Source organism: Leptonychotes weddellii, chromosome 3, assembly GCF_054177405.1.
Source record: "Leptonychotes weddellii isolate Sample4059 chromosome 3, ASM5417740v2, whole genome shotgun sequence".
In the NCBI taxonomy this organism is placed as follows: domain Eukaryota; kingdom Metazoa; phylum Chordata; class Mammalia; order Carnivora; family Phocidae; genus Leptonychotes; species Leptonychotes weddellii.
The window spans coordinates 78,683,184-78,700,675 of NC_138371.1; the positions used below are offsets into that span (position 1 = coordinate 78,683,184).

General features: G+C 40.7%; 1 protein-coding gene across 1 annotated transcript in view; it reads right to left on the minus strand.

Moving 5' to 3' along the window:
* Nucleotides 1-17,492, minus strand: part of ARHGAP15 (Rho GTPase activating protein 15) — a 588,861-nt gene that overhangs the window by 44,034 nt on the left and 527,335 nt on the right. Inside the window, exon 14 of the mRNA XM_081814529.1 lies at nucleotides 16,034-16,139. Coding sequence (XP_081670655.1) covers nucleotides 16,034-16,139 — 106 coding nt within the window. The remainder of the gene's footprint in view (nucleotides 1-16,033; nucleotides 16,140-17,492) is intronic.

Below are 17,492 nucleotides of genomic sequence, written 5' to 3' on the forward strand. Positions count from 1 at the left end.
TTTTCACTGAAGACTTCTCAACTCCTTTGGTCTATTTCTCTCTGTACCTACAGTTTAACAGTTAATTATTCTCTACTCTCTCTTTCTAAGTGCTTTGTCCCCTGTTAGATTAGTAGCTCTGCAAAGGTAGAACTTTATACTTCTGATTTTATACTTCTTTTATCTTCCTAGCTCTCCCCAGTGTAGTATGGAGCACAGAGTAGACACTCCATAGATCCTGTTGATTCCTTGATGGATGCTTATATTCTTCTCCTTCTTGTACATGTACTTTACCATGCTGGCTTTAGACAGCTGAGCATTTCAAATGATATATTTTGAATGATATCCTAAATTTATATATCTTTGGCAAGTAATAGCACTTTTGCAGCTATACTGATGAGCTATATATTAGGATAAATGTATATTTAAACTCCAGCCTTATCTAGTTTATAGCATGTTTACAGCGTGTCTAAACGTAGGAACTCATACTCCTTTCACCAGGGATTAATTGGGTCTTGCTTTTTAAGGGTGTGTGTGTGTGTCTCTCCATACATCTAAAGTGAATTCTATCATTAAGAAGTCACAAAATATGTAGATATAAGTATAAGAAGCACTTAGGAAATAACTAGATAAAGAATATAATCATTAATCCAACTAACAATTAAATCTTTAATGGTATATGCAGGTTTTAGCATGAAAGCCTCTGTAGCAAGCAGCAATAAATTAAGTTTGCATAATATAAGCTTAAAAATGGCCCATTCTTTGATGTTTTTCAGCAACTCTGATTCTATTTTACGAAGCTTTGAAGCAAGATTATCAGTCCCTTCACTGTCCGTTGGTCAAGCTTTGAAGGTCTGCATTCTGCTATCTTGTCTTCTCTTGATTCATCTTGAAAGACCATTTTGGTTCTTGGGAAGTCATCACAGACCCCTGCCGGCCCGTGTATCTCTGCTACAGCACTAACCAGTGAGTGGCAAATCCTACCACTGTTCAGAGTAGGTGTCTCATTCACGGAACGTGTTCAGGGATCAAACGCTGTGCCTCCTCCCCACCGCAACCCAAGAGTAGAAGCCATTTCATGAGTCGATTTTAGGACTGAATTGGCATATTTACTATTTTGGACTCTTGTGTTTCTGTTCTTTAGTTCCTGGGACAAATGAAAGTGAACTTGATTATTCTGGGTGTTAAGCTCATCTTAAAGTCCTCTTTCTCTTTGCCCAGCCTCTGCTCTCTGGTTCAGGGAGACCTCTTCCCTCTTCCCTGTAAGAACTGCCTTCTGAAAGTGTGGTTCCTAGATCAGTAGCACCTGCAAGCTTGTTCTCTATGCAGAATCTCAGGCCCCATCCTAGACCCCCTGAATCAGAATCTACATTTTTAACAAGATCTCTGGGTGACCTGATTTGTAAGCACGTTCAAGTTTAAGAAATCCTAGTCTAGAACTTTCTGGACTGCTTAGGCCACAGTAGTGCTGGCTGAGGAGGCTAGGAGACTAGGAGGCTGAGGAGACTGCACAGCCTTCGCAGCTCCCACTGTCCACCACGTGACCCACCCAGATGTCCCCTCTCTTTCGAAGGCCCCTCCACCCCAGTACTTGAAAGCCTATTTTAGCCTGGGAAAGGTGAATTAGTCACATGGTACAAGCGCACCTGTGCCCATAGAGGGCGCCCTTTCCCCGCCCCCCAGCCAATTAGTTGACACCATTAAGCCCTTCTGATGGAATCTGGGTTGTGAGAGGTGAGGGCTGTTGGATGTGCTGCAGGATAACGGCCCTTACCACTTGTGGTCATTAAAGTTCCCGCGCTGCTTTTTATGAGAGAAGGGATTGTTAACCTCCGTGTCCTGGCTGACTTCCAATCTGTGTAATTGCATGCAGTCTACCTAAGTCCGCTCTGTAGTTTCAATTAGGTAAAGTATTGTTCACTTCTTGTACTAAACTGCTGTGTTGTGTGGCTACAGACTGCTAATTAGCTGGTGTTTTTCAGGTGGCTGCGTTTGTGATGAACAAAACGTCTCTGTGGCCATCTCCTCCCTCCCCTACTATCCCCACCTCCCAGGGTCTCCCGCATGACCGCATGCCTGTTTTCTCGGATATTACCATTTCTTGGACACAAGTGCTTTGGGATCAGAAATTCCTAGAATGTGACAACGAACATTTCTTTCGTTTCCCTATGTAGCCACTTGCTTCTAGGCCCACCTAGCCTATTATAGGGTGTTGGAGGGGAAACTTGCACAGAGAATAGCAAGAATGTGGTAAGGGGTGAATCAAATAGGACTTCCTCTGCCAAGCTGAAGGATAAAATCCTGTCATTGCCAGGGAAGTATGAATTACTTTAAGAGCTTGGCTCTCTAGGAATTGGTTATTTTCAGTGTGCTATGAATGGAGAGTGAGGCCAGAGAGAACAGGGCATGCATTTTATTTCTCCCTTCTTGCTAGTTAGAAAAATAGAGTGGGGCATGTAAAGCACCCATAAAATGCCTCACTATCTCTGTGGGGGATCTCCAACCCTAAGCAGGAAATGTGGCCCTAGGAGAGGGAATGGAATCCCCTTCCGATGACTCAAAGGTCAGTACCAGGGAAGCACTTACGACCCCGGAATGGCAGTTGGAAGTGAAAAAGAAATGGAAAAAGATGGGTGAGCAGGGGGCCAAGAGGAAGACTTGTGCTCTCATTGGAGAAGAGTTGTGTTTTTAACAGTAGAATTTTTCTGGGATGCGAAATGATTGCTAAAAAAAAAAAAAAAAGTGTTCAAATGGGTTAAAAAAATCAGATTTTAGGTAAAATATCACTTTGCATATCTTTTCACTATGTGAGGAAATCTGTTCTGATGTCCAAGCACAGAGACACAAATTAATTAGATAAACATTCCTTTACAGCAGAGGTAATTTCTTCTTTCTTTTCATATCCCAAACATGGTGGGAAATAAAGGAATCATTAGTGAGTGAAATGAATGAATGAGTGAACAAAGTGATGAAGGAAGAAGTATTTATTAAGAGGTGTGTGCTGGGCGCCTGGGTGGCTCAGTTGGTTGAGCGACTTGCCTTCGGCTCAGGTCATGATCCTGGAGTCCCGGGATCGAGTCCCGCGTCGGGCTCCCTGCTCGGCGGGGGGTCTGCTTCTCCCTCTGACCCTCCTCCCTCTCATGCTCTCTGTATCTCATTCTGTCTCTCTCTCAAATAAATAAATAAAATCTTTAAAAAAAAATAAAAATAAAACACAGATTGCTGGGGCGCCTGGGTGGCTCAGTTGGTTGAGCGACTGCCTTCGGCTCAGGTCATGATCCTGGAGTCCCGGGATCGAGTCCCGCGTCGGGCTCCCTGCTCGGCGGGGAGTCTGCTTCTCCCTCTCCCGCTCCTCCCTCTTGTGCTCTCTCTCTCTCTTACTCTCTCTCTCAAATAAATAAATAAAATCTTTAAAAAAAAAAAAAAAGAGGTGTGTGCTGACTGTCAGTTCATGGAGAGCCGGAAGAAAAGTGTTATTCGTGTCGGAGTGCCAGCACCCGCGTCTTGCCTCCTGCTTGCTACGGCTCTGTCCCCGAGTGTTCTACTTGTCTCTTTGAACGTGAGAAAGAAAAGAGCAGAGGCTTCCTCAAACAGATGGGTAGACTAACAGAATCCCTATAAAGACAGCGGCCACAGTAGGGCTGGCTGAGGAGGCAAACGTGGTTTGCCAATCTCATGAGAAGAGGAGGGTCTGGAGCCACAGGTTGGGAGTGAGAGTGAGGTGAGGGAAGTGAACTTCGCAGGGGTCAGGGAGGGAGGCCTCACAACTGAATGACGTTCCCAGCTCCTAGGGGCTGATTGTCATCCGGGTAAAACTGTCTTCGTTTCCCGCTCCGTGTCTATCATGATAGTTACTGGGTATATAACTATCGTGGGTCCTGAATAAAGGGGAGATTGATGTAGGCAGCAATACTTGAGGGTGAGGGGAGTGGGAGGAAGAATTTAAGGATGATGATGATGTAAGGCAGGAAAGGCAGGGGGGGAGAAAAAGGGAAAATGTAAGAGAAAATAGCCTGGTTAAAAAGAATGTGCATATGATACAGAAGAGAAGAAATTACTGGAAGTGAGACACAGTCATCTCTACACAAAGGGTGATATTTAGTAAAGTTTCTAAGTTCTGCATGTATTTTCAACTTCCTTTGTGCACATTAACAAATTCACCTGAGGAAAAATTACAGACCAAAAAATGTCATTGAGGCAGAGATAAAACAGACTTAAAAATTCTAATCTTAAATTTGAGCTCTACTGTCATACAGATGGTTTCAAAGGAGATTTTCCCAATGTCCTGATCCAAACAGCCCCTAAATTCGTTTCCTTGTTCCCCAGACGCTCTCATTCCAGTTAAGCCCATGATTTCAGTTGTGTATCTCTTCAAAGTCAAGTGTGCGTTGAGTCTGCCACTGGCCACAGACAAATTATTATTAATGGCTGAGATTTCCTCCTGTCCACTGCTAAGTCCCATGTTTTCTCAGCCCAGACAATACAGTCTTGAGATCAGAAATCTCATATATAATCTGCACTTTTTCTTGCATGCAGGGGAAAAAAAAACCCAACAACATGGAAATGTGCAGCTACCCCGTGTTAACTATTCCTGGATGTCACCCTGCAGCTCTAATTTCTGCTTTCTCCTCTGCATTCTGGGTACTGCTGCTGGACTTGTCAGCACCTTGTCACGGCTTCCTCGTGCGTGGGCTACCATCGGACTCTGTGTTCTTAACAATTATCCATAAAAAAAACCCCACAGAATCCTTCACAAGTAAACACACACACACACACACACACACACACACACATACACAAATATATACATATACAGGTAAAAAAAAAAATGAAGCTACTTTAAAAAATTTAGTACCCTGAAGCAGGTGCTATTTGTAATGCTGCCGTGTTGCCTCATGTTTTCCAGTCCTGCGATGCTCTTTTGTTCATGGTGTGACAAGGATGTGGGGAGCCAATATGATTTAACTAAATAATACACAAATGTCAAGAATACTTTCATGTCTTGTGTACAGACCAGAATAAATTACTCCAATGGAATGTTTTGCTTTTCTTTTTTTCAGGGAACGACCCCACAGTTTACAAGGAGCTATGCTGACAAGAAATGGCTAAGAAATATTATTTAAAGTCACCTCTTTGAATGTAGTACTAAATGGCTGAGAATTTCACTCGGGTTCAAAAGACAGAGGCCTGCAAAGGAAGTTGACAGGCAGGCAGCAATGAGAAATGCATCTTGTCCTAGAGTTCATATGGGCAGTGGGGAGAAAAAAAATAGGTCCGGTAAGAAATGAAAATGAGGAAACTCATTCTCAGAATTAAAGGTGAACTGAAAGGAATTGGCAGCTGTCTGGACATGCCAGCCAGAGAGGCCACGGTCTCTGATACACGTGACAGACCGAGAGACAACTGCAAAGCTCCCCAAACAACTCGCCTGTAGGGCTTGCCAGGAAGCCAGATGCTGCTTCTGGAAGAATATCTTCTGTGGTTGGGCATCTGGGTTCAGCGCTTTCCATTTAAAGAGGAGAAAGAAGGTGGTAAAAGGCAGAACCATCGTTGCCTTTTAAAAAACGTGCTTTCTCTAAGGGTGCGTAGACACACACATGCACACACACACACGCAGCATTAATGAACGTGGATTTGGAACTTGTTTCTAAAAAGAACCCCAGGAATCAAAGTTTCCCTGGTGCTTTTTGGGTGCAAAGCAATGTGTTACAGGGAGACAGAGAGAGAGGGAGAGAGGGAGAGAGGGAAGGAGAGAGAGAGAACAGACAGCCAGAAAACCCCTTATATAAATATGTCAATTTACAAATTAGTTAGGTAATTTTATTTAAAGAGCTGGGATTATAGCTGGTGTTCAATTAAAAAAAGGGAATTCAAGGGATAGGTCTGTGCCTCTATCATAGTTGGCTGGTCTTTCTCACTCTTTGTTTTACCATTCCTTCTTCCCTGGAAACACAATTGAGTATTGGTATTGGCAAGAAAGCAGAGTGTGGTCTAGTGGACTGGAAATCAGGTGACTTGAGGTCTGGTTGATTTTTTTTTCCCCCTTCCACTTTGAAGTTTGCTGTGTTTCTGCTCTGTTAAACAGGAAAATCAAATTTTTTATATACTTAAGAGCAGAGGGCAAATTCTTGTAATCAAGACCATTGTTGTTCGTTTGCTTCACCTAATGCTCAATAATTCCAGGTGGTAGGAAGTCAAGATTGGATCTGGAAGCAGCGATGGTCAGGGTGGGTTCATAGGAGACAGGAGTGATAAAGATTCTTTAGTTTTGTAGTGGGAGCCATGACAGGAGATGTGAAATGAAGTTTTTCTATTCCAAGATCTGTTACAAATCCCAGACAATTAAGAAATCAGAAGCACTGGCAACTCACCTTGGACGCCAGTGAATTTACCTCACAGGCTCCAACACTGGTGGGCACTCACACATTCCCTAACCAAGGCTCCCTCAGCAGGGGAAGCCTCTTTGACCACTCATTCATTGTACTCAGGGTCTCTTAACATGCAATCTTAATATTAATATTGTTTCTCTTGCAATTACAGCTGCTTTTCTCTTCATCATGATGAAAAGATAAATATCAGGTGAGGAGAGAGAAACTTGACAGGAACAGCTTACTAACCAATACTCTCAATATGGAATATTCCCTGGTTCTAGTCTGAACTATATCAAGGTGCCAACTGGAACCATTACTGGCTATTAGATTATTATCTTCTTATTCCGTGAAGTCATGTTCAACAAAAATGACTGAGGATCTATAATGTTTGGGACACTGTACTAAGCTCTGGGGATATAGCAGGAATCAAAGTGACACAAATTCCTACCCTCCTAGAACCTATGATCTAATGGCAGAGGGCACCCATTCAGTTCTTTATAATTTCCATCTTTATCAGTATTTTTCAGGACCTCATTATGCTATAGAATAACATTTTTTTCCTGCTCGGTTATTATATTTATTCCTGTGATTTCTCAAGAAACAAACGATGAAGGATAGAACAGTAGCTGCTCATTACCAGAAATTCTGCCTGATGTCCCGTTACCACGAGAATTTACTAGCCCCCCTGTGTAGAAGTAATAATCTCAGCCAAAAAACATAAGACCTCTGCTCTTGCCAAATTTTCTATCACCATGTGTGCCATTCTCAGACTCTCACCCCAGCGTCTTCCTCTGACCACTCTTTCAATGTTAGACAACCCCAGGAATCTGTCCTCAGCTCTCTTCTGGCTTCACACTGTCCCTTGGGGTTATTCATGACCTTACCCCATTCCACCTTTAAATTGATGACTCCCAAATTCATACCTAGATCCCAATTACCTTTCCTGCATTCCCAACAGATATTGCTTATCTTCAAATGGAATTCGCTAGTGAACTATCAAGAATCTCACATCACATCCCCAAACTTTCAACTTCTTTCATACCTCTAATTTTATGCTTTTCCTCTATGTGAGTTGAGGGTATCACCACTCAAGCTAGTCCATAACTTGGGACTCCTCTTCTTCCTAACCTCTTGCATACCTTTGGTGTGCATGCCTATTGAATCTACCTCCTCTGTGCCTCTTGCATCCATCCCACGTCCTTGTTCCTCCCATCACCTCCTTAGTTTGGGATCTCTAGCTTGTACCCTCACGACTGGTTTCACTATCTCTAGTGTGCCCTCCTACAGGCTATCCTTCACCCTTCCAAAGACTGTGATCTTTATAAATAGAAATCCTGTCATCTTATCTCCCTGCTTCTGACCCTTCCATGATTTACCTAATGTCTAAAGAATGAATTTCAAATTCCTCAACAAAGCCTGTGAAAGGTCTTTCATGAGTTAGCTCTAGCTCACTACATTCTAGGCTTACGTTCTCCTACTTCTTTTATACTTGCGAATCCTCCAATCATGCCAGAGGATTCGCTCTTTCTTCACCACACCATAGTTCTCCTCCTCCACACGTCTTTGTACCTGGTCTCTGCTTGTGCTGTCTGCCAAAACAACATCTTTAAAGATAGCCTGTTCCGTCTCCTCTGGGAGGCATTCTTTGGTTTCTCTAGGCTAAATTCCAGCCCCTGGTTGGGGCTCTCACAGCGTCTTGCAACTTTGCACCGTATTTATTGCAATTGTTTACTAATTTATCCATGCCAGGAGACCATAGGAGAAGTGAGGGTAGGAGTCCTCCTTATGCCTCTAGCATTGAGTTGAGGGGCCATCAAACTTTTTCTGTAAAGGGTCAGATAGTAAATATTTTTGGCCTTGTGCAACTTGTCACAACTATTTAACTCTTGCCATTGTAGCATGAAAACAGCCATTGGCATTACATAAACATATGGGTGTGTGTGTGTGTTTCAATAAAACTTTATTAACAAAAACAGGCAGCAAGCTGTATGTAGCTCAAAGGCAGGCCATACTTGGCCAACCTATGATCCAGTCCAGTGCCTGGAATATAGTGGGAATGTATTTAAGACTTCCTAAAGGAATAGACAGGATTTCACAGCTGACAAACATTTTCCTAAGTGTGAATTTATTTGACCTATTTCACACATGATCGAAAGGGAGGGTTTAAAGACATTAAAAGCTTTTCTTAATGTTGTAGTTTCTAAGGGCTTAGGTTGGGACTTGAGCCTGTGTCTTCTGATTCCAGATCCCTGGTTCCTTCCATTAGGTAAAAGGCCAAGTTTCATAGTGGAGAAGGATGGGACAACTTAAAAAATTTACCTCTTATGAGGGAAATACCCGCACGGGGTGGACTACCACTAACCACAGAGAACCCAGTGACAAATGAGCAGTAGTCATTTTAAGTTTTGTTTTGTTTCCTATTATTCAGTGGCTAATGTTACCATTCAAATGTTAAATTAAAAGATCTAAAGTAATAATTTCCCTGCTGTCTTAAAAACCTTATCTCCCAAAGCCTTCCTCCAAAACAAGGATCCACCACTGGAAGGATCATTGAACCTTAGTCCCCAGCTCACAAACCTTATAAATCCTGTGCCAAGATGTCTCCTAAGTAGATGACATTTTAATGATTACTATAGGGAGTTGGGAACTATTGCTTCATCCGCACGATCAGAGTAATTAATTTTCTTAACTACCAGGCCAAATTCTGCCACGGGAGTCCAGTTGAGAAATTTCAGGCCCATAGGAAGTACATTAGCTCTTCAAAGTGATTAGGGTGCCATTTCAAATACACAAGCAAAGGAGCTATTAGGCTTCTGGCTTATTTCAAACGACTTGCAGCCCTTGTCCCTCAGGAAAAAAAAAAAAAAAGGAAAAGAAAAAAGAGAGAAAAAAGAAAATAACAATTTGTACAGGTTCCTCATTTTCCAGTAAAAATACCCATGGCCTGCAAGTCGTTGGCTATCAGGTATTATGGTTGGGTGAGCGACCAAAGTGTACAGAAAAAGGGTGGAGTGCCAGAAGACAGCACAGAAAAACATAGCCTGCTCCAAAGCACACCAGAGCTGAGCACTTGGAGGCCTGATGGGAGGTAGAGAGCTTCACCAGCCATTGGTCTTGAAGACCAGAGAGAGGGGCAAGAGCTCATGGGCTATCAAGTTCATTCTTTGGCCATGTGTCATTCCCCACCCCCACCCCCAAATATCAGAAATGCTCACCATGCCATTTTATAGTCAAGGTGGATGAATTATTTCCTCACCATTGTTTCCTCATACAATTTCTAGGTCATCATCATTTGAGTTGCCTCTGACATGTTCTTGTAGAATATTTTATTTAACACCCATGAAGACCACAGAGAAGCTTTAAAGATCAGTTTACTCTCACAAAATAGCCAGAGCTCAACAGTTTAGCCTTTCAACAAGGCATTCAACTGGCATGCTTCCATGAGATTTGTCTATTCAGCCATATCATTCCTTCACCTTGGAATTCTATGAACAGCTGGGCGATTTTCTTAGAGTTATTACAACAGAAAAAATTTTTTAGCTTTCTTTTCAACCTAGTTTACAAAGTGCAAGTCTCCTATAAGAATATTTATTTGCGGGCGCCTGGGTGGCTCAGTTGGTTAAGCGACTGCCTTCGGCTCAGGTCATGATCCTGGAGTCCCGGGATCGAGTCCCGCATCGGGCTCCCTGCTCGGCAGGGAGTCTGCTTCTCCCTCTCCCACTCCCCGTTTGTGTTCCCTCTCTCGCTGTGTCTTTCTCTGTCAAATAAATAAATAAAATCTTAAAAAAAAAATATTTATTTGCATCTAAAGTCTGCAGCAAATATATTCTTCCAAAGCTATTTTTGAAAATCAGTGAATGACAATTAGTCATCTCTAACAGCCACCCATTTCTAAGACATTTTGACTTTCTCTGAACAATGTATACCCTACATGGGAATGGAATGTTCTTTCATGTCCTGCCCCACTCAAAAATGTGAGATTGTTTTGGCTTCCAAAACTCAAGCCACAAAGTTAATCCGGCTAATGAGTTCAATTTAGCTTGGCGGGAATACTTTTTGTATTTATTTCTAAATTTGCTGTACGTTTCAAGTATGATTTTTATCCTGGAAATAAAAATGTGGGGAAAGACTGCAGCCACAGCTAGAACACCTTACTCAGAGTAATAACAATAGGAATGCCAGAACTTCCAAAGATCAGTGCTACATATCAGGTAGACACGTAGTTGATAGGATTCTAATAGTGTTTACACAGGCTGTTTGAGGCACAGGATAAGGCCCTACCGGCTTCAACGTGTCTCACTCACCAGGCTCCCATGAAGCCAGTGTGCTTGTGCTGTCTGGCAGGAAATTCTCACTGTGAGAATCTTTTTTTTTTTTTTTTTTAAAGATTTTATTTATTTGACAGAGAGAGGCACAGCGAGAGAGGGAACACAAGCAGGGAGAGTGGGGGAGGGAGAAGCAGGCTCCTTGCCAAGCAGGGAGCCTGATGTGGGGCCCAATCCCAGGACTCTGGGATCACGACCCGAGTCGAAGGCAGACCCTTAACCGACTGAGCCACCCAGGCACCCTCACTGCGAGAATCTTATGCTAAGTAAGACTACAAGGCAAGAGATCTGTCCTTAGGAAACTGCTGTAACAGGGGAGGCTCTGGACAAGAAGCAGAGAAGACCTGTGCCCTTTCTCCAGCCTCCTCACACCGGGCCTAAGACTTAAGGTAGAGTAGCTGATCTTAGCAAGCTATCACTTCGAAGGTAAAAATACTCTGATCTGTGAACATGGGACAAGATGCAAGTCAGGCAGATGGAGAGTTAAGGACAGGTAGAGTTGGTCTGGGCATTTCACAAGGGATTTGGCATGGTGTGGGATGTCATATGGTTGGTCAAACAGGTGAAATCAGCTTCCCTGGGACTAGGGGAAACTGGCTGAGTCAGGCCAGTGTAGGGACTCAGGTTTTGGAAAAAGATTCTGTGGTGAGATAAAACATTTTCTGGAAGCCAGGAAATTTGGCAACCCAGCTTTTAAAATTCTCCCTACATTTATTTTATTAAAAAATTATCTTCTTTTTCTCTCCCTATAAAAATGATACATGCTGATGTATAATGTTTATCTAGAACATAATAAGTGATAGGTACTGTGTGAGACTCTTTAAAAACACTATTCATTTACTCCTCACCAGAGAAATAGGTTCTATTATGATCTCCATTTCGCAGATGAGAAAATGAAAGCTTAGAGGTTATTTGTTCAAAGTTACACCTTCCATAAGTGGCAGAGCCAAGACTTACATTCAGATCTGCCTAACTCCAAAGCCTGCTCTCTTTACCTGTTTTCTTAACCTCAATATTGCCTTCTATACCATTATTAGGACAGAAAAAGCAACACATGGGGAAAAAAAACTCTCATAACTTAATGACTATAAGAAAGAAATATTAACATCTCAACAAGAATTTTTAGTCTTTTCTAGATGCACAAATTTCCCACATACTTATACTCTTTTTGAGTACATAAGATATTGTACCCCTGACTTTGACTTATCTCCAAATTAAGAAGAAAAACAATTATCCATGAACTACATTTCACTAAGCTGATATGATGTGTCATGTTCTATATAACCTTCCCCTATCACTGGACACTTAGGTTGTTTCCAAGTTTTTACCAGTGCAAATACAACTGTCATAAGTAATTTTGTCTGCGTAAACTGCCTCCCTCATTACTTAAGATGACTGGCTCAAAAGACATGAAGATTTGGAAGGTTTTTATTCTTGAAATATATTACGTATATGGCTTCCCTACCATGCTGGTTGGTACATCCTACCTGGCAGCATATAAAGGGCTTGATTCAATATACATCTGACAAAATGGGATTCATCCTATTTAATTAGTTTTCAGTAACCTCATCTTCCTCTTTCTCTATATTTGCAAAATAGAGAAAAAGGGTGCACCCTTCTACACAATATCTCCTTTTACTTTATTATTATTATTGTTGTTGTTGTTGTTGTTGTCAGAGGGACTATTTTCACAATCACCTAGCATTGAAACCTGAGACTTAACTGCATGGCTGATGGGATATGGGGATAAAGAAATGAGAGAAATAAAAATTGTGTGGAATTTTCCTCTGAAAATTCTCAAGATTTAGGCCATGTCTTTCCATTTGATGTTCATCACTCTAATCCAACCACAAGTCCCATGTGGCCTCCTGGGTTCTTTTCTCCTTCTATCTTGTTCACCCTATACTCGGTTGTTGGACTACTTTCATAAACACTGAGCACATTATACAAGTGTCCCATAAATAAAGTTTCAATGGTTCTCTATTGCTTATGTAACTTCTTTGCCTGGCTTTTAATCTCCAACTACAGCCCATCAGCAACTAAACCTTATCTTTCTAGGTCCTCCTTCTTCATTAACTTCATCTTCACTTTGCCTCCCTGACTTTCCAAAGAAGCAGGCTAAAGGAAAATGCACTTGACACATATTTTGTAGAGATAGAACTTGCCATTTATGTGATGATTCAGAAGGTACTACAGGACCTTACAGTACTTATCACTGTAATGTCAATTTGTGAAAGTGGCTATTAATAAAGGTTTCTGGTTGATGGCATTTTGAGATGATAGCTTATTCTGAATTTCTGGTCTCATTTTAGCACAGCAGAAGCATAGAACTTGACCTTGAGTTTGATCAAGAGTGAGGACGCTGGACTCTGAGACTATTCAGCAGGTTCAGCCATTGTGTAATCTTATGCTTAGTGTAATCACAACCCTTTAAAACTTCTGGCTTTGGAAGACAGGACTGGCATCCACCCTATAGTCCAATTGTACTGTATTAAGCTTCCTCAGTTGGTAGTTGGTAGAAAGCTCTGCTTTCAAGGGAATGTTTAATCCAGTGCTGCTCAAAAAATGGAGTTCTCTTCTCTTGGCTACAGAGTACATAGGTCAAGTGGAATTTTTGGCACTTCATTACATTCCCTGACCCTCACTAAACAAACTTCAAAATATATATATTTGCAACAATTTGATATAAACACTACACACAAGTGTTGATGGTAGATTTTCTGAAGAACTACCAAATGCATCAGGACTAAGGAAAACATTCTAATGATTCTTTCAAACACGAATATTTTTAAATTCCTATTAAATAATCTTCTTATTTAGTCTTCTCAGGCTTTCATGACATGCCACGATTGGCTGTTTATTAAAACTTAGCAAAAAATGATTAACAAGATATAATCATGTGCACACACTTATGCATAATTAAACCCAGTTTATAAATCAGTGCAGGGCGGAATATGGTCACACCACTCAAGAAAGGTTGGTGACTAGCAAATAACACTTTTCTCTTCATTTATAATGAAAAATCTTATAATGTGAATGCTGTGAAGGTGATATAATAATGGGATGGTGTGGCATAAAGGTGGAGGATTCTCATCCTTCCAAGGTTTTTAATTGGATGGATTTTCATCTGTGTGTTTTATTTTTTTCAAAGGAGGCTTTAGCTGACTCTAAGTTTCTTCATTTTATAGCTGTTCGTTCAGTTGGGGGAAATAAAGGAATGATTGAGATCGAGTAATGGATATTTCTCAAGATCTCCAAGAGTAGGTATTGCATAGCATTAAAGAGTATACTTTTCCATTTGTTTCATGACTTTGTCCAGTTAAAGTTACTGGCATGAGCACTCCAGTATTTACTTGTAACTTGAAACCCCTTTCATGATATGTCTGGATCCTAAGGGAAAAGAATTTACATTTCAGGAATGCTTACCTTGTGCCAGGCATTTTATATGCATCATCTCATTTAATTCTCAGGATCACAAGGTATGGTTGATATTATTTAATCCAATTTTATGTTCTTAAGATCATAAGAAGAGTAAAGTATAGAATAAGGATTTGACTCTAGAGCTCTCTATTTCCTTAAAGCCCATCCAAGATCCTTTCACTAAGCCACACTGGGTTTCCCCTTATGGCCAGTATGTGGAGGTGATAAGAAGGGATATTCTAGCAATAAAGGATGGTCTGAACTTTGGCACAGGTTCTCCTCTGGGGTAAAATAAGAAAGAAACTAATATGATGGATTAGATTAAATCATGTTCCCTAATGCAGTGACTGATTAAGCCAATTATGGACTTCCCATACTATGGAAGACTATGTCATTATTAGTGAGAATCACATAAGTCTGTCTAATGAAATGGAAGACTGTCCATGAGTTGCAAAATATTGCAGAACAATATGTTCAGTATGATAAACTTTAACATAATAACAGTCATATACACATATGTTTATGTGTGTATACACATATACACAAAAATGTTTGTTACTTCTGTTCAGAAGGCTAAGCGTAATCAGTAGGCAAATTTCACTTTTTAATCTACATGCACTGCTGATGCTTAAGTTTTTTGTGTGCAGTTACGTGTATTAAATTCACAGTTAAAAATCATGTAATGGATTAGTTCAATAATCTGTAGGAATGACTCAACCCAAGGAATGGGTGATTAAGGAGATTCAATCTCACAAAAACAAAACTGTCCAATCTATGTGACACTCTATCAGGATTCAACGTTACTATAGGTATATGGTGAAAGCTAAAACCTCATCACTTGTATTGCACTCTGACTTATCTGAAGAAGGTGTTAACAGAGAGCAAATGAGTAACAGTCATTTCAAACCTAACACGTCCAAAATGGAACTTTCCAGTCTGCTCTTCCTATTCAACCCATCTGTGTCGCACTACCATTTCTTCACTTGCCTAAGCCCAAACCCTAAGGGGCACACTTGAATTCTCCTTTCCTTTTCCAACTGCATTCTGACCAGCAGCAGATCCAACCTGACCCATCACCAATCTATCTCTTTAAGGACTCCACATAAGCTATCATTACCACTCATCTGGACCACTATGGTTGCCACCTTACAGGTAGGTCTCCCTGCTTCCATTTTGCAATCCATTCTCCACATGGCAGCCAGAGTGATCTTTTATACTCCTTCAATTTAGCACTCTTTATGGTTTGTAATTGTACTTAGAATACAATCCAAAGCTCTCGGTGAGGCCCACAAGAACCTATTCGATCTGACAGCAGTCAGTCTAACGGCTATGACCTTAACTCCAAACCCCACCACCCCTGGTTCGTTAAGTTTAGCCATCCTGGCCTGCTTTCTGTTTTTCAAGTACATCAAGTTCTGTGGACCTCTGGGCCTTTACACTTGTTTTTTTTCTACCTTCATTCTCTTCTCTTAGCTTTTTACATGGATAACACCTTATCAATCTGAATCAACATTTTACAGACGAGCAAAGTGAATTTCAGACAGTGTAAGTAACTTATTTGTGGTCCTAGCACTTTGTACATGATGAAGCTATGTTTTGCACTCATGTCTGAATTATTTCATGCTCTTCCCTTATACTAGATAATGAAATAAAGATGGTCTATCCTAGGGCTCTGGGTCAGGTTATGACAATGAACCAGCAAATATCTATTTGTTGAAAAGACCAGAAAAAAATAACTTATTTTAGAAGTTCCTTTTGTAGGTTCTCCTTCCTACCTCTAGTATATTCTCCAGCTTCTGTAGGAACACTAAGATTGGCTAAGGGGAAAATTTGAGATAGATACATTTGGAAAATCTTGTCTTAGAGATTTGAAATTAAATACTTGCTTATGTAAGAAATGAGAATATGATGACACAATGAGAAACCCTTACAACTTACTTAGTTAGATGTCCAAACAGGGTTTTCATGGTGTCACGATTTGGTGGAGGGAGTTTTTGCACAAGAGACTTTATAGTTTCAATTCTTGTGTTGTAGTCTTGCTTTTCTGGAAAAAAATAAATAAAAGTTAGAAAAGAAGGAGATTTCATAATTGCATGAGGGAATTTTTTTAGGAGAATTTTGGACAAAGACTTAGTAACTTAAAGTCCTAATCAACAGCCAAAGAGAATAAGCATATTCAACATCGTTATCACGAAGTTTCTTTATTTGGACTCTGATGTAAATTATAGTAATATGAAACAGCAACAGTGTGGCTTTGACATCATCTTGTTAAGATCAGGTACTGAATCAGTTTTATAAATGCTTTACTCTTTTATAAGATGTGGTAACGTGAAGAATGACTTTCCAAAGATGTCCATACCCTAATCTCTGAAACCTGTGAATAGGGACTTTGCCGATGTGATTCAATTAGGAAGTCTGAGATGGGGTGATTATTCTGGATTATCTGAGTGGGGCCAGTATAATCACAAAGGTGGTTAAGAGAAAAGCAGGAGTATCAGAGTTAGAGAGAAAATATGACTGTGGCAATGGAAACAGGAGGATAAATGGCTATGTGAAGACAGCCTCTAATAACTGGAAGAGGCAAGGAAAGAGAGACCCCAGAAGGAGCACAGGGCTACCAACACCTCGATTTCTGCCAGTGAAGATGATTTCAGACTTCTGACCTCCAGGAATGTAAGATAAAAAATTCATGTTGTCTGAAGCCAATGAGCTTATGATAATTTGTTATAGAGCAAAAGTAACGGACAGATGAAGACACACAGTGTGATTCAATTACCAATATTCTATTGTTCACTTGATTTTGTGGAAAAACAAAACACATTTTGTTTTTGCTATAAAATAAAAAAGTGCAAAAAATAAAAATTGAAAAAGTAATACCTAGTCATATACATTTAAAAAAAATAAGAAGTTGTTTAAAACTACATACCACATAGATTGCTTTCCCTCATTTCATTTCTTTTGTCCTTTATGGGCATGGATGGCATAATAAGAATTGATTTACTTAGCACCTAGAGAATTCTTCTCACCATAATTTTAACCAGAACTTAGAACTGTAATTATTTATTGAACTTAAACACTTCATACACATTGACTTAGGTACCTTTCCTTTCTATATTCTATCTCTGACCTCTAGCACAGAGCTCGTGGTGATCTTTAAGAGGTCACTGTTGGAAAAGACAATGTATGTGGGTAATATGTAAGGTACACACCCACCCAATATTCATTCTCTTCTTCCTTAGCAAGACAATGCGTTGTTGAGGGGGTGACAATGTACTTGGCTAAAAGAGGTCATTTCCCAGCCTCCTTGGTGGACGGAGGGACCATGTGACCACGTCTGGCCAATGAGCCTTTGGTCAAAGTGATAGATGGAACTTCTGGTGAGGCCAGGTGCAGGGAG